The sequence below is a fragment of the Dendrobium catenatum genome, unplaced genomic scaffold (assembly GCF_001605985.2).
Source record: "Dendrobium catenatum unplaced genomic scaffold, ASM160598v2 fragScaff_scaffold_743, whole genome shotgun sequence".
Taxonomy (NCBI): Eukaryota; Viridiplantae; Streptophyta; class Magnoliopsida; order Asparagales; family Orchidaceae; genus Dendrobium; species Dendrobium catenatum.
Genome location: NW_021319205.1, coordinates 2,028,753 through 2,049,921, shown reverse-complemented (window position 1 = coordinate 2,049,921; position 21,169 = coordinate 2,028,753). Strand labels below are relative to the sequence as shown.

Genomic DNA, 21,169 nt, shown 5'->3' with positions numbered 1-21,169 from the left:
CTGAACCCATTAGGGAACGATATGATCGCCTTTCGAGACGATATATTGTTTATAATGACGTGTTCAATTTCAAAATTCAAAATTAAATATTTCCCAAAGAAAATTAATATATTTTCAAAAACTATATTTATAAATATTTTTTTAATCAAAACAGTTGCTCCTGAATCCAAAAACCGTTCTGCTTGTTGCGGTGCATCTGTTGCGATATATGCTTGCGGTGCTGAAGAATAAGTTGTGTCGTGGCGATACCAGCAATTGATAGCTGAATGGCCTGGTTTCCCGCAAATCTGACATTTAATGTTCGGGCGAGGTCGTCTACCACCTCGAGCAGATGCCGAGTTAAAGGGAGCAGACGTAACATGTCCAACATATCCACGACCTGGTGTGCCTTGATTAGAAGGGGAACCCCGTCCCCTGTTTTTATAAAAGGCTCGACCACGGGAGGATCCTCTGGTGGCGGTAAGAGCAAAGTTTGGGTCAGATGATGTTATGGAATCTCGGCTTGTGTCCGCATGGATGTGTAGTTCTTCACTACAAAGCAGGGCGTAAAAGTCGTCGATGGGAATGGGATTTAGCTGAGTACGTATTGAAGTCTTAAAAGACTGATACGATGCAGGCAATCCGTTCAGCGTATAATGCATAATATCATTTTCTTCAACAGATGATCCAGCAGCGGTTATGGCATCTATTTTGTTCTTAATATCTGTGAGATATTGGAACATAGTTTTATCACCAAGTTTCAGCTGATGCAATTCTCCTTTGAGCTGGAGAATGCGGGATCTGTTCGACGACTGCAGCCTGCGCTCAAGTGTCAACCAAATCTCGTGAGCAGAATCGATATTAAGTATATAAGGTAAGAGAGATGGTGAGACAGTGGAATAGATAGCAGAGGATAGATGCTGATCGACCAGCATCCAGGTTGTATAGGATGGGTTGATCGAAGATACACCGATGGATGAGGTCAGGTATTGCGCCGGCTTGACTGTAGCTCCGGTAAGATGTACTTCAAAACCGTTCGCTGTGAACAGTTTGAGCATCTGCGCCTTCCATATGAGATGATTTTCAGTGGTCAGTTGAACATTAGCCATTGTCTTCACATTAGACATAAAAAACTTTAGCTGCGGTGGAATATATATTTCTGAAATCGGTGAACTGGTGCTGGACGTTTCCATCGGAGTTGTTGTGGATGAATCAGCCATCAGAGAGTAACACCTAGTGCTCTGATACCATGAAAACTTTTGATCTTCCGATTGACCTGCGGCTTGATACCAGCAAAGCAGCAAAACTAAAGAGGCAAAGAAAAGCGTGGGATTAAGAGAAAAGTATGCATTAGAGGAGATGAAGAAGTAATGAACACAAAGTTCTCATTTCATCTTCATGCAGTGAAGCAGATACAATATACTATACTTATACTGCAAGCGGTTACAAAACCAATGGTGATGATCCTCTTGACAGGGAACAAATGGCTGTGATGAAAAATCTGTAAAAGCTGCTCTGTCTGTGGCAGAGAAAGTGGAGAACGAAAGATATGTAAGCCGACTTTTCTATATGCATGAGTACTTATCTGTTGTGTTTATCATTAATCATATAACAGACGGCGTGTGTTAGCATAATTGGCGATGATAGATAACGAAGTTGATAAGCATTAGAGTATTCATATCACATGAAAGAGTATAGTTAATTTATTGATATCCGAATTATGATAAGCACAAAATTAATCTTGAAAGTTTTTTTATTAACATACTTGCATTAAAACCCACATATGATTTAACGAATTTTCTTAAAAATGTATCTATTTTCAAGCCTCAAAGTCTCCAATTAAAAAATAATATCTCTAAAAAATATATGTCTTTAATTTATAATTTAAAAATATAATGAAGGCTAACTACTTGGAAGGTCAGGAAACTAAGTTAAGACAAATGTATTTTTTATTAGTTTTCTCAAGCGGGAAGGGGAAGCTTCTAGGAATGTGTAACCGAAGTTAATGCAGACTTTTGGCGCACCAACAAAATCTTGACATTCCTCTTCGATATTCAAACCTTATAAATATGCAAAATGATCATCTCTTTAGTTCAGCTATTAATTTGGCCCTTCTCAAAGCGCTCTGCTCTCAATAGGTCACTGAGTGAGTTCTCAATATCTAATCCAATTTTTTATTTTATTATTGTTTATAACTTGATTTTGCTCTCAGGCTTTTATCACCAATTTTATTACGATTGGTTCCATGCTTCCTTCATTTTTTATCTTTTTTATTAGTAATGCGACGCATAAAAATAATCTTTGAAAAAACTTTTTTTTTAAAAAAAAAAAAATTATAAAAGAAAATAGCACACACAATTTTAACAATCACATATTTTCACTATAAAAACTATCAATTAGCTTTCAATAAAGATTAAAAATGAGAAAAATGATATATATATATATATATATAAATTGAGGATTTTTATACATAATACTTAATTCATTTATATCCAAAATTTTTTTTTTTGATATTAAAAATTGATGATTTAGATGGATACTATTTAATTCATTTATATTTATATATATTTGCATTTCCGATGCTTCTGCCTTCTTCTCCTCTACGGCCTTAACGGCGGCGGGTTTCTCCTCTCCTGGATTTTTTGTCAGATCTCAGCTACGTTAATCGATTTTTTTCTCTTCTATTCGCATTATTTTGACTACCCAATTTTTTCCTTCGCAAACAATAAATTGAAAAGACCCCTATTAGCCCTTGTTAGCTTATGAGATGATTATTGCTAATCCAGTACTACTCTACATGTAAAATCTTTTTCTATTTGATAGTAATTTAAATAAACGTTTTTAAGAAAAAAAAAATACTAAGCTATATAAGTTATGATTATTCCTAAAAATATCTTATAAATTTTTGAAAAATATTCATATTAAAATGAATTCAAAGTATCTTGAATAATTTTATCATCTATATTGTCATTTGCTCATATCATCAATTATTTTTAAACGTTATAACTTTCTTATAATTTTATCATCAACAGGGAATCAACAGGGAGTAATGGATATCCCAGAGAAATACAAACATATATGGATATATTGGGATGTTCATGCCTTCATTTTGCTCAGCATCTTCATCCAAATTGTCCTCCTTTTTCTTGGCCATCTTAGAAAAACTTTTGCTTTGAGATGGATGCAAACGATCTTATGGGGTAGCTACCTCATTGCCGACTTGCTTGCCAACTTTGTTCTCTTCCACTTATGCAATGTCATGGATGATTTCTCATTCTCCAATGATATTATTGCATTTTGGGCTCCCTTCCTCATCCTCCACCTCGGTGGCCCCGACACTATCACAGCTTACTCCATAGAAGACAATGAGCTTTGGGCCCGCCATCTTCTCGTCCTCGCCTTTGGGCTCATCTTTACCTTTTATGTCCTCTTTCGTTCCCTTCCAAACATGTGCTTACTTGCCCCCACCCTTTTGATACTTTTAGTGGCAATCATTAAATATTTAGAGCGCTCTTACTCACTTTACAAATCTAGTGTTAATGGCTTTCGCAGCTCTATTAGCTCCTCTTATAGAAAACTATCACTAGAAGATTTGAACCCTTCGAATCAACCTTTTTATTTATACTCTACTTGTAGGCCTTTCTTCATCAATCTTACTCCACACTTGGAGTTGTATACTAAAACAAGAAATATGATAAATGATATGCCAACAAAGGAGGTTTGGAGGGCGATGAGTATGGTACTTGATTATGTTTATGATGAGTTTTATACCAAGGCAATTATAAATCACTCTATAGTTGGGTATGGTCTTCGGGTTCTATGCTCCATTTGTATTTTCTTGGCTTTTTGGCTTTTTCATATAGTGCCCAAGGATGATTTTGGCAAGTTTAATGTGATCATCACTTATATTCTTCTTGTGACATCTGTGTGCCTCGATATCACGGCTACTATTATGCTTATGTTCTCGAATTGGATGGTTTCTTCTCTACTCAGTTTTAAGAAATTAAGAAACTGGAGTGTGTTGCTTGCTAATTGCATTGTTAGAATTCAAAATGCGTGGCATAAGAGAAGCCATTGGTTGATAAAGATGCCACAGTTGAGTTTACTCAATAATTGTCTTGATATTTCTGCGCCAAATGGAGTTCTTCATAAAAATATGATGAATTGGATTGTAAAAAAGCTATGCTTTGCGCAGGAGGCAAAGTTGTATCCAGGATGGAGAACTATAGTAAATGAAAGTTATACATTGCAAATGTTGAAGCCAGCATATGCAAACGAGGAGATTATTAAGATTATTGTTTCATATGTAAAAAATTGTTTAACAGTAATCCATTATGATCAGGTTGTCCCAGGATATGCTAAAATTTTGAAATTCAACAAACTGGATTGGGCTATCCCAACATTTGTTGAGCTTTTAGATGGGATGTCACTTGATCAACAAGTCTTTATATGGCACATCACCGCTGATCTCTGCTTTCATTGGAATCCAAAGTCTTTACATCCCTTATGTCCTCATCAGAGAGAGATAGAAGAAGAGGAAAGCATATCAAGAGTAAGAAAGTGCCTAGAGATCATGAAAGCTTGTAAGTACTTGTCAAACTATATGATGTATACGGTGCTAATGCGACCAGAGATGATGTCTACTACGGTACAAGCAAGCCCAATGTTATTTTATCATGCATTTGATGAAATGGTTAGGTTCATTCGCAATTACACAATGCAAAATGCAAAAGTCGAGGAGGTGTGCAGAAAGATAATGACTACTCCAATAGTGTGGACCGAAAATAATAGATCTTTATTTGCGATTGCACGAGCACTTGCTGATTTGATGCTTAAAATCGAGGAAGCTGAGAGATGGAAAGTCTTGACTATGACGTGGGCTGAGCTTATAATTCAAGTGGCAAAAAATTCAAGGGCAAACATGCATATGAAGCAGTTGAGTAGTGGAGATAAGCTCCTCACTTTTATTTGGCTTTTAAACAAGCTTGTGGAGACAGATGATATGTTTCATATTATACTTGATATTCCAGGAAATTAGCTTATGATAGTCAAAGAGCTTTTATTAAAGATCAAACTTCACCTATGTAGTAGATCATAGGTCTATCAAAAGTTCTATGGCAAATATTTAATTTTTAAGAACCAAAGCAACATATGTATGGTGTTATTTTTAATTGTTTGTATGGTTTTTTAAAAAGATAATTTATATTGTGTAGTCATATGTTGTATTATTGTATCTTTTGATCATAACTTACATATTCAGTTATTCATTTAGTGAGGGGAGAAAGATCTACATATTATTTTTTATCCCTTCACACCATTATTTATTTGTCATTATTAAGTAGAGAAAGATGTTGAATATACACTTATGTGAAACTCTCCATTTTGATTTAATAATAACAAATATGTATAGTGTAGTCTAATATTTGCTAATTGTTATCTACAAGTTAATCAAGTCATGACAATCATTAAGATAATCTACATGTTATTGAAGCCATAACACTCATTAGAATTGCTGTAATCTGGTTATACTGTAGTACAGAAATTCACATTATTTATTGGTGAAATAAGTTGATGCTTTTGGGAACTGTTATTTTACTGGTTCAGGTTGGAAGCTTTTCGATGCCTGCTTTGTGGGATTCCATCACGATGCCTACTGTTTTTTCTCAAATATGGCTCGGAGGGACTTTGCAAGCCCTGGATGATGATGATTTCCCTGTTTCCCATGTAAATCCCCTTGAAAGGTCTACGGGCAACTTGGGGAGTGTATGGCAAGCCTAATTGTTGATTTGGAATTATTTTCAAATTAAAATAAGCTTTTATTTGAAAAGCTTTTAATTGCTCATTATTGTAATTGGTTAAGGAATACATTTTCTCTCATTATGTTCATTTGATTTGAGATTTGATTGATGCATTAATTAGGGATTTAATTAGGATTAGACTAGGGAGTTTTTTTTTTTAAATTTACTTTGGCTCAAATTTATAAATAGTGCCATGGGAGCTGTTGTTGAATGTAAGAGATGAGAGGAAGAGAGAGAGCTCATTGTAATTCCCTATTGTTCTCCAATATAGTGAAATCATCATCCCCTCCCAAGAATGTAGGCATCTTCGTCGAACCACGTAAATCGCTGTGTTTATTGTGTTTATGTTGTGTGAATTTTATTTCCGTTGCAATTGCTTGCACAACACAAATATGAACTGATTTTTCCATCTTCTTACTTATAATCGGAGTCCTGGTTTTTTTGTGAGCTATTACCTATTGCTTTATGTTTCTTTGGCAATGTTCTATTTCATAGATTAGTTATGTTTTTGATCTTTTCTATACTCTAATAGGAGTGCTTTTCGGCTCATGGTTAGGTAGCTCCAATTTTTGTTGGAGTTTAATTGCTTCCTTTACTTGTATTTTCTTTTTACTTGATTAATGAACCTCCCCCTCCATGATCCCAACTTGAATGCCCTGATTCCAGCTTTATACCAGATATAAACAATTTTTATAATTATATTGCCTCGGAATACTGTGTTCATTTTCTAGTAAACTAACATGGTTCAATGTAAACTGATACAAGATTCCATAGCTGAGACATTTCGGCGACAACCAGAAGCACCCCGGAAGCGAAGGTCAATATCTAAATCTGCCGCTGAAACTTTCATGAGAAAATCTGATTGTAGCTACTGAACCGGACAAAGACAAAACTGTTATTTCTGTGGTAGTGATAAAGCTACTACTCGAAATGCTTCGCCTGTGGTATCCGATGACGATGATGATGAATATGCTAATGGCAATGATGCTGGCAAGGATTCATCCTCTGCAGAAGAGGCTTCTCCTGATAGAAGGCCGAAGAGGTGCAGGCTAATGGCTGCTCCCAGGTCTTCACCAGTCAGAATCGCCGGCAATGTCGATCTTGGTTATGGAGAAAATTATGACTTGGAAATGAATCGAGAAACCATGCGCACTTCCCCGTTGCGAGCCGGAAACAGAGAGCTTTCATGGGGTAAAGGTGGCGCTCGAAGCCAAACTCGGCATGGTAACAGCAGTGGTTCTAATGGAAGATTTTTGAAGGCGGCTCGATTAGCCAGGTTGATGGAATACCTGCGTAATTTGGAGGAAAATGAAGATAAGGTATTCACCAAACAACTAGATCGAGTAATTTGATAATATTCTGTATTTCAAAATCCCTCAACTTAATACTATGTTTCGCTCTTGTTGACAGTATGAAATACATCTGAAGCTGATTCCTTTGAATGAACAAAGCTTGCATTTGGAAAGTCCATATATCTGCTGCCCACCAACCATATCCATTAGACATATACTCAAAGTGAATAATACTTCCAAACCTTTTGATAATCGCCTTCAATTTTCAAGCTTAAGAAAACTAATCATTTAATCAAATTATGTACTATATACATGCAATTTTGCAGTTCATCGCCATTCAAACATCTGTGCAAGTTGAAGGGGTTGCAGTATTTGTTAAAAGGCGTCAATATGATTCTGTGGAGCCGTCTAACCAAGTTGAGAAGGTCCAATCTGACTCCTCTGAAGAATTCCAGATATTGGATCCAGAAGAATCACTCGTTGGATTGCTAGCTTCTTACAGCTCTAATCGAGGTGATCTGGTAAGAAAGTTCAATTTATGAAACATAAGCACCAACTAATGTGACTACGGCTTCGTTTGGGACAGTTTTCGTACTACTTTTTAAGACTGACTTTCTAGCATAAAAATTTTAAATTCAAGAAATTTTTGTATGCAAAAACTGTTTTAAAAAGCAAGAAGGAAGCTGTCCCAAATGAAGACTACGTCCTATCTATGTAGACTTAGGTTGTTTAATATAAATTGTACTATTCATTTATTGATCTGAAGGATAATTTGTTTTCAGGAATTAGTGTACTGTGCTAATGCCGATAGAGAGAAAGCTAGTTGAAGATAATTATTGTCAGCTGGACATCTTTGCAGCTGAGTCTAATGAGCTATGTGCTTTGTTGTATAAATGCAAAATGGAATATCGAGAGAATGTTCAATTAAGCTCGTTCAGATTACATCAACAAATTCTTTGTAAATCGCATGGTATGATCTCAACACTATCAATGGAAAAATGTCCTAACTTTCTCGTTTGTTGCAGTTTTTTTTTTTTTTTTTAACTGTTTTTATGGCAGGAAAAATGATTAGAAACACCAATGTCTATTTCGATGAAAAAATTGCATAATTTTTATGCAATTTTTTTTTTAAAATTGTTTTGTAAAGTTGTTTTTGAGAAAGCTGAATGGAAATTGTAACGGTTTTGTTTGGGATAGTTTTTTAATAACTTATTTTTTTTTGTGTTGATGAATCTATTAAAAATTGTAACATATCAAGCTTTATTACCCATTATGAAATATAGGAGTCGGTTGGGACGACCAATGATTTATGAGGTTGATTTTGAAGTTGAAAACATTTTAGATTTTGTTCGAGATAGCTATTTTAATGATTCATAAAGCAAATTTTTAGTTAAAATATTTTTAGAATTAGAAATGTTTGTACTAAAAAATTGTTTTAAAAGTAGTAAAAAAATCATCTCAAATGAAGCTTCTGGTCATAAAAAATGGTTTTCTATCAATTTTTTTTTTAAATAGTAAAAAGTGATAAAGCAAAATTACAATTATTATTTGAAAAATAAAGCAGCTAGAAAGTTAACTCAAACAGATCTGAAGAGAAATGGAAAAGATCATTCCATAGATTGTGGAATATTTCAGTCGTTCTGTGGTACTTGAAACCCACCAACCATATCCATTAGACATATACTCCAAGTGAATAATACTTCCAAACCTTTTGATAATCGCCTTCAATTTTCAAGCTTAAGAAAACTATTCATTTAATCAAATTATATACTATATATATATATATGCAATTTTGCGCGCAGTTCATCGCCATTCAAACATTTGTTAAAAGGCGTCAAAATGATTCTGTGGAGCCGTCTAACCAAGTTGAGAAGGTCCAATCTGACTCCTCTGAAGAATTCCAGATATTGGATCCAGAAGACTCACTCGTTGGATTGCTAGCTTCTTACAGCTCTAATCGAGGTGATCTGGTAAGAAAGTTCAATTTATGAAACATAAGCACCAACTAATGTGACTACGGCTTCGTTTGGGACAGTTTTCGTACTACTTTTTAAGACTGGCTTTCTAGCATAAAAATTTTAAATTAAAAAAATTTTATACGAAAAAATTGTTTTAAAAAGCGAGAAGGAAGCTGTCCCAAATGAAGCCTACGTCCTATCTATATAGACTTAGGTTGTTTAGTATAAATTGTACTTTTCATTTATTGATTTGATGGATAATTTGTTTTCAGGAATTAGTGTACTGCGCTAATGCCGATAGAGAGAAAGCCAGTTGAAGATAATTATTGTCAGCTGGACATCTTTGCAGCTGAGTCTATTGAGCTGTATGCTTTGTTGTATAAATGCAAAATGGAATATCGAGAGAATGTTCAATTGAGCTCGTTCAGATGAAATCAACAAATTCTTTGTAAATCGCATGGTATGATCTCAACACTATCAATGGAAAAATGTCCTAACTTTCTCGTTTGTTGCAGTTTTGGATTTTGTTTGAGATAGTTATTTTAATGGTTTATAAAGCAAATTATTAGTTCAAAATTTTTTTGAATTAGAATTTTTGTACTAAAAAGTTGTTTTAAAAAGCAGGAAAAATATCGTCCCAAACAAAGCTTTAATTTTTCTGGTTATAAAAAAATAGTTTTCTATCTTTTTTTAAATAGTAGTAAGAAAGTGATAAAGAAAAATTATAATTATTGTTTGAAAAATAAAGCAGCTAGAAAGTGATCTCAAATGGATCCGAAGAGAAATAAAAATGATCATATCATAGATTGTGGAATATTTCTGTCGTTTTGTGGGAGTTGAAAAATGTTTTTAATAAATTCGCAACATAAGAAAAAACATATTAAAATTCAGAATAAATATCAATGATATGATCCGTATTTTTGTGTGTCAATAACTAATAATTTGAAAAGTTTTCCAAAAAAAAAAAATAATAATTTGAAAAGTAATCCAGATTAAAATTTTCATTCCAAGTAATAAAGTATTATATTCCCTATTTACTTTAGTAGATAAAATTTATTTTAAATGATCATAGGAAAAAGAGAAGTAACTTTATGAAAAGTGCCAATTTTTATTTTTAAAGAATGAACAGCGAATTATTTTTTGAAGTAATTATAATAAGATTAGTAATAATGATCATAAGTATATATTTTGAAATAATAATAAAATAAAATAAGATTATCATAAACAGAGGTTTGAATGATATCAAAGAATATTGTTAGTATTATAAATTTCTTTATCTGTTCATGTTTAGGGCTTTTAATCCAAATATTATTTTGTTGAAATTTTCGTTTTTTCCCTTCAATTAAGTTCGAGTGAAATTGAACATGATTTGAGTTCTAAGATATAATGTAGATCCTGTGTTGGAAAGCAATTTTTATTGATGCCAATAAAATTTTGAGAGAATCTTCTGATTTGAAAATAAAATTTTATTATTGAATAATTTTTTTATGCATTATTCTTTTTTTGAAATTGTTATAGTTAATATCTACTCAACATGATATTTATTTGAGAATCTTATTTTACAATGAAACAATAAAACTTCAGAGTGGCTCACATAATTCCTGATTCATCTTTAAGAGAGCTTGTGAGTTCTTTAGCAGACTCTAAGCACTTGCGAATTGGCTGATGAATATCCTCTTTGAAGACTTTACTTTGACCTCTAAGCATGAAGCGTGAGACCCTTGGGTGTTGAGTCAAGGCAATTGTAGTTATGGAACCCTGCGGTGCCCACTTATCGAGGGAGGTCAATGGTGCTTGAATGGCTCTTCTGATAGAGAGTGGCCTTAGGAGGCGTGCCCCTCTTGTGCTTGCCTGGGATAACTCCTCAATTTAGATGAATCATATCTCTTGCAGGCGAGTGCCTTAAATAGGTAAAATGATTGCTTTGGATGAGTTCTCCTAATGGAACTTTCGAGGTACTTGTGAAATACCTACATGAGCATGTACTAGTATATACATGTCATATTGGATTGATACTTGTCTAATTCTGCTTAAGTTTTTATTCATGCTGGAATAATCTTCAATTCTCTTGGCTATAATGGTTCATACTCAATCGCTTTATAATAAGTGATTAAGTGAGTGTGTTTTGTCCTTGGTAAAACATTTATGACAGAACTTAATATTAAGTGATTTAATATTCATTTATATACTAAGTACTAAATATCTAAGAATGGGTCTTTTGCTTCGAGTAGTGGGAAACAGCTTCTGTTTCTTTTAATAATTTTCTTCTTAATTTAAAATTCAAAAGCATAAGGGTCAGGGCAAAAGGAACCGAAGAAACTTTGGATGGAAGTGACGCTTTCTGTTTTAAGATTTTGTTGAGCAACTTATGCGCATCACTTACTTATAAAGAATGAATTAATGGAGAATAATTATTGATCATAAAATAGACTGTTAAATAATTATGATAAGATTAATAATATCATTAGCTTTGGAGGATTCAATATCCCCAAGATCCAGGACAACAACAAGATTATCTGAGCTATTCACAAGAATAGCATCCTGCCACTTATCATGCTCTAAAGGATCGGGATCCCTACTAGAGCAACCATCATCCTGAATAATCCTCGGATTTAAAGAAGGAACAAGATTAGAAGAAGAATCATGAACAATATTATCCTTTTCATTGGCAATAGGATCAAAAGAAATCTTATCATGGTTAGGCACACTAATAATAGAAGCATTCTTATTCACAGCCAATTCCTTAGCCAAAGTAACCACACCCATTTGCTCACCTTCTTGCAAGCCCATTTTAAAAAACATTAGTTTAGAAAATGGAATTTTCTAAAGGAGAAGCACATATAAAAAGCTTTCTCAAAACTGCAGAAAAATAAAAAAAAGGAGTTATTGGGAACGTGATTTGACGAACCAAAAAAAAAAAAAAAATCATCCGATTTCGAAAACGGGGAAGGCAAACAAACGCTCAAACAAACAAGCCTAAATAGGAAGGTGCTGCGTGCGTGCGTTCCTTCCTTTATTAGATGATTTTATCACTCAGCTTTTTTGGGACTTCCACCAGGCCACCACTTGAGGCCCACACCTACACCAGACCATCGCTTGACGTCGTTGCTTCGCCAGACCACTACTGGAGGCTATCACCTCCACCGGACCACTGCCTGACGCCGTTGCTCCGCCGGACCACCACTGGAGGCCTTCACCTCCGCCAGACCACCCACTGATGCCGTTGCTCCGCCGGACCACCACTGGAGGCCTTCACCTCCGCCAGACCACCGCCTGACGCCGTTGCTCCGCCGGATCACCACTTGAGACCCAGACTTCTGCGGGACCACCACCTGAGGCCCAGACTTCTGCCGTACCTCCACTTGAGGCCCTATGTTCCACCAAAACATCACCTGAGGCCCGGACTTTCGTCGGGCTACTATTTAAGGCTTTGAGCTCCACAAGGTCACCACTTGATGCCCAGAGTTCTCCCAGAATATTGCCGACCTCCATCAATAAACAACTATCTTTCTGACCCTGGTCTCCTACCGACTACGGTCCTTCCGACCTCCATCATCTACTATGGTCCATCCGACCTCCATCACTAGACATCGGTCTTTCTGACCTGGGTGTCCTACCGACTACGGTCCTTTCGACCTTCGTTGCCCACTATGGTCATTTCAACCTCCATCAATAGACAATGATCTTTCTAACCCCGGTCTCCTGCCGACTACGGTCCTACTGACCTCCGTCACCTATTATGGTCATTCTGACCTTCATTAACAGACAACAGTCTTTCTGACCCCAGTCTCCTGCAGATGTCTTATAAACTATGGTCATACTGGCCAAACAAACATGTCTTTGTTGATTATTACAACTCCTACCATGTAATGTGCTTTATATGATGTACGTTTGTGATATCAAGTCAAGGTCTTCTCCCAAGGAAGGGCCTTATTTATAATAGACTGCAAATACTAGTTGATTCATTCAAATTGGGCCAGGCCTGTGGTTTTTCCTCTTTTTTAGGTGTTTTCACGTAAAAACTCTTGTGTCTCTTATGAATGCTACACCCTCTCACTTATCTGATTGTGTGCTGGATCTTCATACAATGTTAAGATGTTAAATTTTATATTTCTCTACCGCCACAAATATTCCAAGACGCAATAGTTTGGCACCGTTTGTAGGAACCGGGTTCCCGACTACGGGGCAAATTTTTTTCTCGAACCTCAAAAGGTTGCTCATGTCAACTTTCTAACTTCAGCTCAATGCTTTCAATATCAAGATGATACTTCAGGAAAATCCCAACAAATACAAAGATACTTCCGATCAATAATAAACTTCAGACAGTCCCCTGCTGGATTTCTACTCATTGGGCAAGTTCTTGATCTCAACCTAAAAAAGGCAGTAACAGTCTAAAGATAGACCCTTCTTTACCTTTGATTCGGGATACACGCGGCGTTCACCCCCTCCCATTCAAGGAAAAATCAATCCTAGGGGGATTCGATTTGACATAACCCGCGAGTGTGGCATTGCGAGCGCAGGCAGACTCGGCGGAGTCTGAGTCGCCAGCGTGCAGCAGCGGGTCCGTGCGGACGTGCGGGTCTGCGAGTTTAGGGCTTGCGCCATGCGGGCGGAGTCGATCTGCGAGTCAGCGACAGCGAGTGCGCGTCGTGGCCCATGTGGCTGCATCCTTGCAGGCGGAGTCCAGTTTCGCGACTCGCGGGCGTGCGACAAGCTGGCAGCGGAGTCCAAGTTCGACTTTTGGGTCCTTATCGGGATGATTTAGGGTTTTCGGGTCAACTCGAACCCGACCCGTTTTTTGAAACGGGTCAAAAATCTGAACTTGAACCCGACCTGTTTGCTAAACGGGTCAACCCGAACCCAAATTTTTCCGGGTCGGATTTCAGGTTGGGTCAAGAATTGACACCCCTACCTTGTCATAACATAAAAGGATTTTTTATAGAACCTTTGCGCCCTATCATGTCATAACATAGTCCTGAGTAAATGTAAACATCCACATAAATGAGAGCAACTAAGGGTCCATTTGGGACGGCTTCACTGTTGCATTACTTCCAGTTGGGCTTCAAATTGGAGAGAGCACGAAGGAGGGGGGAATTTCCTAGGCTTCCACGTGAACATCAACAACTGGGGAAGAGGGTCCGAAATTTGGAGAGAGGTCGGACTCTTTGCGAATGACTGAAGATAGGGGCTTTGTATGGCGGAAAAGCATGCCAAAAACCCCGAAATGAAGCCTGACATTTTTTGTCCGTCATTACAATGACTCAAGCACGCGAATGGAGCATGCAGCTGCTGAGGATCAAATACGGGTATGTAATTTAATTTAGGCCCTTTGATCCGTCATTACAGTCACTCAAGCACAGCAGCTTGACAGTTATACTGTCCAAATAAAGAACAACTTCAAAATGTAACTTTCTATACACCAACTTCACAACTTCTTTATCGACAGCTGCAAACATCTGAAACATAATCTAAATTCTCAATAAATTATCTATATTACGATATGTTTACATAAGAATTATGAATTATCGCAGGACAATCTGGCCAAAACATGTTACGATTATAAACATGAACAAAGTTTCTTTGGAATTATCATTGACAGTTTATTAGCTATGATTATTATTATTATTTTTGAAAAAATTTAAAACAAATTTAAAATGATTCCAATGGGAAGAAATTAGAAATGACGCTAAAACAATTTTAAAATGATTGGGGCATTCATTTTGGTGGAAGGCTATAAGCGTCTTTTGCATTGACGCCTTGCGCCAAAGGCTATAAGCGTCTTTGCATTGGGGCAAGGTCAAAGGCGCAAGGCGGCATTTTCGTCCGCTTAGCTTTTTGTATAGTGAGGTTTAATTATAAATATGACCAATATCATTTGACAGTTTCATTATCTTCGCTTCAGTTTATTAGCAATATTCTTTCTTATTTTCAGAGCGCTCACAAGTGGAAGAGGTGAAATCTATAACTCATGCATTTTTTTTTTTTTTTTATGTTTCTGCTCTTTTATCTAGATATAAATAGATTATTCACTTTTTTTTATAATAAGCCCTTTTATATGTATAGAAGCAATCATTTAATTTATTTTTATTAATGTTTAGATTTGCACATATATAAATTTAAACCTTAATTACCAAAGTCGATCGAAGTTATTAATTTTAACTCTCCTTTATAGTTATAGATATTGTGAGAGTCTAATCCTCAAGCTTTCATCACTAATTTTGTTATCTTCATGATTTTATTACAAACAGTTTCATGTTTCTTTATTATGTTTTTGTTGCCCCCATCACATGTTGTTACCATCCACCATTATCACCCTCTATCACTGGATAAATTATTCAGTGCTGACACCGGACGTCATTTGGAGGTTAATCAGAGCTCGTCACGTCACTTTTCTACTCGGCACTGGTGCTAGATACCACTGGGTACCAGGTGATGTGGCGTACTCTGACTGGCCTCCAAATAACTTTCGGTGTCCGCATAGAATAATTTCTTCCAGCATTGACCATCACCACTCACCACTCAATTGTTGAATTTTATAATTCATTATATACACAACTTCTAACTTATTTTATTTATAATATGTTTCATAAAATTAAATCTTGATTATTTTTTAATTAAAAAAATTAGATCTCATGATTTGAATATCACCGTTAAAATTATCATAATAAAAATCACAACTATTAACATATAAATTTATGTAAATCCCCAAGTCAACATGTCAAATCACGAACTCCATTCTCTGCTTAGCGAGCTCACATAGGAGAAGGGGCGTCGCTGGGCATCTTTGAAGCCGGGAGCGCTTATCCGCCGCCCTCGATTACTTCTCCGACGCTTCAGCCTTCTTCTCTTTCTCTGCTTATTGCCGGCGGGCTTCGGTTCTTGCCCGGATTTCTCCGACGCTTCCAACTTCTTCTCTTTCTCTGCTTATTTCCGGCGTGCTTCCGGTGCTTTCCCGGCCTTCTCCGACGATTCCTCCGTCTTCTCCTTATCTTCTTGTTGCCGGCGGGGTTCCGGTGCTATTTCGTCCTTCTCCGATGGTTCTGCCGTCTTCTCCTTCACTGCCTATCGCAGGCGGGCCGGATTCCGGCGCTTTCTCAGCCTTCTCCGACGCCTCTGCCGCTTTCTCCTTTTCTGCTTCTCGCAGGCGGGATTCCGCTGCTTTCTCGGCCTTCCGACGCTTCTGCCTTCTTCTCCTCTACGGCCTTAACGGCGGCGGGTTTCTCCTCTCCTGGATTTTTTGTCAGATCTCAGCTACGTTAATCATTTTTTTCTCTTCTATTCGCATTATTTTGACTACCCAATTTTTTCCTTCGCAAACAATAAATTGAAAAGACCCCTATTAGCCCTTGTTACGCTTATGAGATGATTATTGCTAATCCAGTACTCTACATATAAAATCTTTTTCTATCTGATAGTAATTTAAATAAACGTTTTTAAGAAAAAAAAATACTAAGATATATAAGTTGTGATTATTTCTAAAAATATCTTATAAAATTTTGAAAAATATTCATATTAAAATGAATTCAAAGTTTCTTGAATAATTTTATCATCTATATTGTCATTTGCTCATATCATCAATTATATTTTGAACATTATAATTTTCTTATATGTTTATCATCAACAGGGAATCAACATGGAGTAATGGATATCCCAGAGAAATACAAACATCTATGGATATATTGGGATGTTCATGCATTCATTTTGCTCAGCATCTTCATCCAAATTGTCCTCCTTTTTCTTGGCCATCTTAGAAAAACTTTTGCTTTGAGATGGATGCAAATGATCTTATGGGGTAGCTACCTCATTGCCGACTTGCTTGCCAACTTTGTTCTCTTCCACCTATGCAATGTCATGGATGATTTCTCATTCTCCAATGCTATTATCGCATTTTGGGCTCCCTTCCTCATCCTTCACCTCGGTGGCCCCGACACTATCACAGCTTACTCCATAGAAGACAATGAGCTTTGGGCCCGCCATCTTCTCGTCCTCCCCTTTGGGCTCATCTTTACCTTTTATGTCCTCTTTCGTTCCCTTCCAAACATACGCTTACTTGCCCCCACCCTTTTGATATTTTTAGTGGCAATCATTAAATATTTAGAGCGCTCTTACTCACTTTACAAAGCTAGTGTTAATGGCTTTCGCAGCTCCATTAGCTCCTCTTATAAAAAACTATCACTAGAAGATTTGAACCCTTTGAATCAAGCTTTCTATTTATACTCTACTTGTAGGCCTTTCTTCATCAATCTTACTCCAAACTTGGAGTTGTATACTAAAACAAGAAATTTGATAAATGATATGCCAACAAAGGAGGTTTGGAGGGCGATGAGTATGGCACTTGGTTATGTTTATGATGAGTTTTACACCAAGGCAATTATAAATCACTCTATAGTTGGGTATGGTCTTCGGGTTCTATGCTCCATTTGTATTTTCTTGGCTTTTTGGCTTTTTCATATAGTGCCCAAGGATGATTTTGGCAAGTTTAATGTGACAATCACTTATATTCTTCTTGTGACCTCTATGTGCCTCGATATCATGGCTACTATTATGCTTATGTTCTCGAATTGGATAGTTTCTTCTCTACTCAGTTTTAAGAAATTAAGAAACTGGAGCGTGTTGCTAGCTAATTGCATTGCTAGAATTCAAAATGTGTGGCATAAGAGAAGACATTGGTTGATAAAGATGCCACAGTTGAGTTTACTCAATAATTGTCTCAATATTTCTGCGCCAAATAGAGCTCTTCATAAAAGTATGATGAATTGGATTGTAGAAAAGCTAGACTTTGCGCAGGAGGTAAAGTTGTACTCAGGATGGAGAACTATAACAAATGAAAATTATACATTGCAGACGTTGCAGCCAGCACATGCAAACGAGGAGATTATTAAGATTATTGTTTCAGATGTAAAAAATTGTTTAACAGTAATCCGTTATGATCAGGTTGTCCTAGGATATGCTAAAATTTTGAAATTCAACAAAATGGATTGGGCTATCCCAGCATTTGTTGAGCTTTTAGATGGGATGTCACTTGATCAACAAGTATTTATATGGCACATCACCACTGAGCTCTGCTTTTATTGGAATCCAAAGTCTGTACATATCTTATGTCCTCATCAAAGAGAGACAGAAGAAGAGGAAATCATATCAAGAGTAAGAAAGTGCCTAGAGATCATGAAAGCTTGTAAGTATTTGTCAAACTATATGATGTACACGGTGCTAATGCGACCAGATATGATGTCTACTACGGTACAAGCAAGCCCAATGTTATTTTATCATGCATTTGATGAAATGGTTAAGTTCATTCGCAATTACACAATGCAAAATGCAAAAGTCGAGGAGGTGTGCAGGAAGATAATGGCTACTCCAATAGTGTGGACCGATAATAATAGATCTTTATTTTCCATTGCACGAGCACTTGCTGATTTGATGCTTAAAATCGAGGAAGATGAGAGATGGAAAGTCTTGACTATGATGTGGGCAGAGCTTATAATTCAAGTGGCAAAAAATTCAAGGGCAAACATACATATGAAGCAGTTGAGTAGTGGAGATAAGCTCCTCACTTTTATTTGGCTTTTAAACAAGCTTGTGGAGACAGATGATATGTTTCATATTTTGCTTGATATTCGAGAAAATTAGCTTATGATAGTCATGGAGCCTTTATTAAAGATCAAACTACAACTATGTATTTGATCATAGTTCTATCAAAAGTTCTATGGAAAATATTTAATTTTTAATAACCAAAGTAATGTATGTATGGTGTTCTTTTTAATTGTCTGTGTTTTTATGAAAAGATAATCTATATTGTGTAGTCATATGTTATATTATTGTATCTTTTGATCATAAGTTACACATTCACTTATTCATTTAGTGAAGGTGGAAAGATCTATATATTATTTTTTTATCCATTCACACAAATATGTATTTGTCATTATTAAGTAAAGAAAGATGTACGTTGAATATACACTTAGGTGCAACTTTCCGTTAACTAATATGTGTAATTTAGTCTAATACTTGATAATTGTTATCTACAAGTTAATCAAGTTAATTAGGACAATCATTAAGATAATTTATATGTTAATCAAGGCATAACACTCATTAGAATGATCCTAATGACTCATTAAGCATTCTTTGACTCGACTCATTTACACTCTACACCCCAGGCTGGGCCAAATATAAGCAAGGAAACAGAGAGCCTCGGGCTAGAGCAGGCTAGGACAACAAACTAGTGTAGGCATAACCTCAAACCAAATATATTAATTATATTAAATTAATATATCATAATACCAAATACCTCTCAGCCATTGAATAATTAAATTAAAGAATGTTACACATCACGCAACGACACAAATTCATATTAAATTAAAGACTAACAAATTAATATATTAAATTTAATATAATTTTAGCACATCATAAATTTAATATAATATGCCGTATACACATATAATTAATTTATATTAATTAAACAAAGTAATTATTCTATAGATATCTTCATTATGTGCAGAAACATTCAATTTATTTTGTTAATTTTTAAATTTGCTCATAAATTTGATAGCATCCATCCATCAATCCTACTTGTTATTATATCCATCTATTAGCTTACAAACAATTAAATAATACTCAAGAATTATAATAAATATATATGTATGAACGTACATCATATTAAAATTGATAATTTAATTATATAAAAATATAAATATGAAAAAAAAATGTTTTGTTTAAATATAATATTTAAAATATTTTTTATATCATTTAAAATTTAATGTCATACACATAAATATTTAAAGAAAGATGAAATAGTCAATCTTTCTAAACGACTTTATAGATCGAGAAGATTGAACCTATTAAACAATGATTAATGTTAAGTATTTTCTCTAAATGTTGATTGTGAAGTTGATGTGAGAAAATTAATTTTTCTTGTTAGTTTGAAAAATCAGCTTTTCATTATAAATTTTTTTTAGAACAATAAGAAAGTAATAAAAAAATAGTAGTTAAATAAAATTATGATTATTATCTAAAAGTCAAACTAATTAGAGATGGTAATAATAATAAAAAAAATAAATAAAAAATAAAAAATAAAAAAAGGTAGAGATGGTAATGTCGTTGGCAATAGCAATGGGTTGATTATCTGTGGTGGTGTGGGTAACTGGAATTTGCTCGGGAATAGCGGAACCTCTATTAGGAATCACAGCTGAGGGACGGGGAAGATTAGTGACACCGGGATAAGCATTTAAGGGGGTATAATTATGTGTAATTTGAGAAGGAATGCTAGGTTAAGGGAGGATACCTCTATGGTTTTGGATTGCTGTATGGGTCGACGACTAGTGCTGCGACCACAGAGATTCTTCGGAGGAACAATGGTGACAGGGGTTGCGTTGGTTGGGCATGAGCTAACATGGTGATTTAGGGATTGACAGACGAAGCAAATAGTCGGGCGCCATTCATATTGGATTCAAAGGTTGAAGAGCTTTCCTTCCACCGAGATAGGAACAATTTCTGTGTAGGTGGCAGAGGCATCAACTTGAACACAGACTCAAGCATAAGTGAGTCTGGATTTGGATGCAGTTAGAGAGTCTACCACAAGCGGTATTCCAAATTTCGTAGCAATTTTTGAAATCTCTACCAGAGTCCAACAGTAGAGGGGAAGATCGTGAATCTTAAACCAAATCGGGACACTCATAAATTCTTCTCTTTTGGGACTGAAGTGGGAAGAACATTTTTGAAATATGAAGGGTTTACCGAAAATAAACCAGGTATCATGGGACCAAACCATTTCAAAATCCTCCGAGCAAGAGAACCTGAAAAAGAAAAAAAAAAACGATCGCTAAGGGAGATGAGCTTAACATTACCTTTGAGTTTCCAAAGTTTCCTCACAACGTTAAGTAAAGTCTCATAAAAATGTCTTTTACCAAGAGAATAACCAATCATAGTGAGATTCCACTCTTCAACAGCTCTGGCAATGTCATCAATTAGAAAATCAAAGATGTCCTCCTCTGTATGTAAAGTCGAGATAGTAAATGCACAAGCATTAGGTGGGTTCTCCAGGATTCTATCCCACGTCAAGGGACAGGAGGGAGCGAAAGGAACGGGGAAGGAAGAAGAGGTTGGTAGAGGAGGAAAAGAGGAAGAGAAAAGGGAGGGATCCACCACC

At 35.8% G+C, this 21,169-nt stretch overlaps 3 protein-coding genes across 4 annotated transcripts in view; all 3 read left to right on the top strand.

Moving 5' to 3' along the window:
• The window catches only part of LOC110108600 (putative E3 ubiquitin-protein ligase RING1a), a 52,507-nt gene extending 42,904 nt beyond the window's left edge, over positions 1-9,603 (top strand). Inside the window, exons 9-10 of one of the 2 annotated variants that reach the window (XM_020839302.2) lie at positions 7,396-7,590; positions 9,300-9,603. In XM_020839302.2, coding sequence (XP_020694961.1) covers positions 7,396-7,590; positions 9,300-9,344 — 240 coding nt within the window. In that variant the 3' untranslated portion in view covers positions 9,345-9,603. Of the gene's footprint in view, positions 1-7,395; positions 7,591-7,851; positions 8,088-9,299 lie in introns of those variants that run through there. The other variant, XM_020839301.2, reaches the window with a different exon arrangement.
• LOC110108599 lies at positions 2,560-5,880 on the top strand. The gene has a single exon (XM_020839297.2). It carries the CDS (start codon positions 3,029-3,031, stop codon positions 5,015-5,017), a length of 1,989 nt encoding a protein of 662 aa, XP_020694956.1. The 5' UTR covers positions 2,560-3,028; the 3' UTR covers positions 5,018-5,880.
• LOC114580026 lies at positions 7,920-18,906 on the top strand. Its single transcript, XM_028696433.1, has 3 exons — positions 7,920-7,949; positions 8,024-8,039; positions 16,652-18,906. The coding sequence occupies exons 1-3, from the start codon at positions 7,938-7,940 to the stop codon at positions 18,655-18,657; spliced, it is 2,034 nt and encodes a 677-aa protein (XP_028552266.1). The 5' UTR covers positions 7,920-7,937; the 3' UTR covers positions 18,658-18,906.
• The last annotated feature ends 2,263 nt before the right edge of the window (positions 18,907-21,169 follow it).

Coding starts and splice junctions, on each gene's coding strand:
- LOC110108599 (XM_020839297.2), top strand. CDS start 3,029: ATGGATATCCCAGAGAAATACAAACATATATGGATATATTGGGATGTT.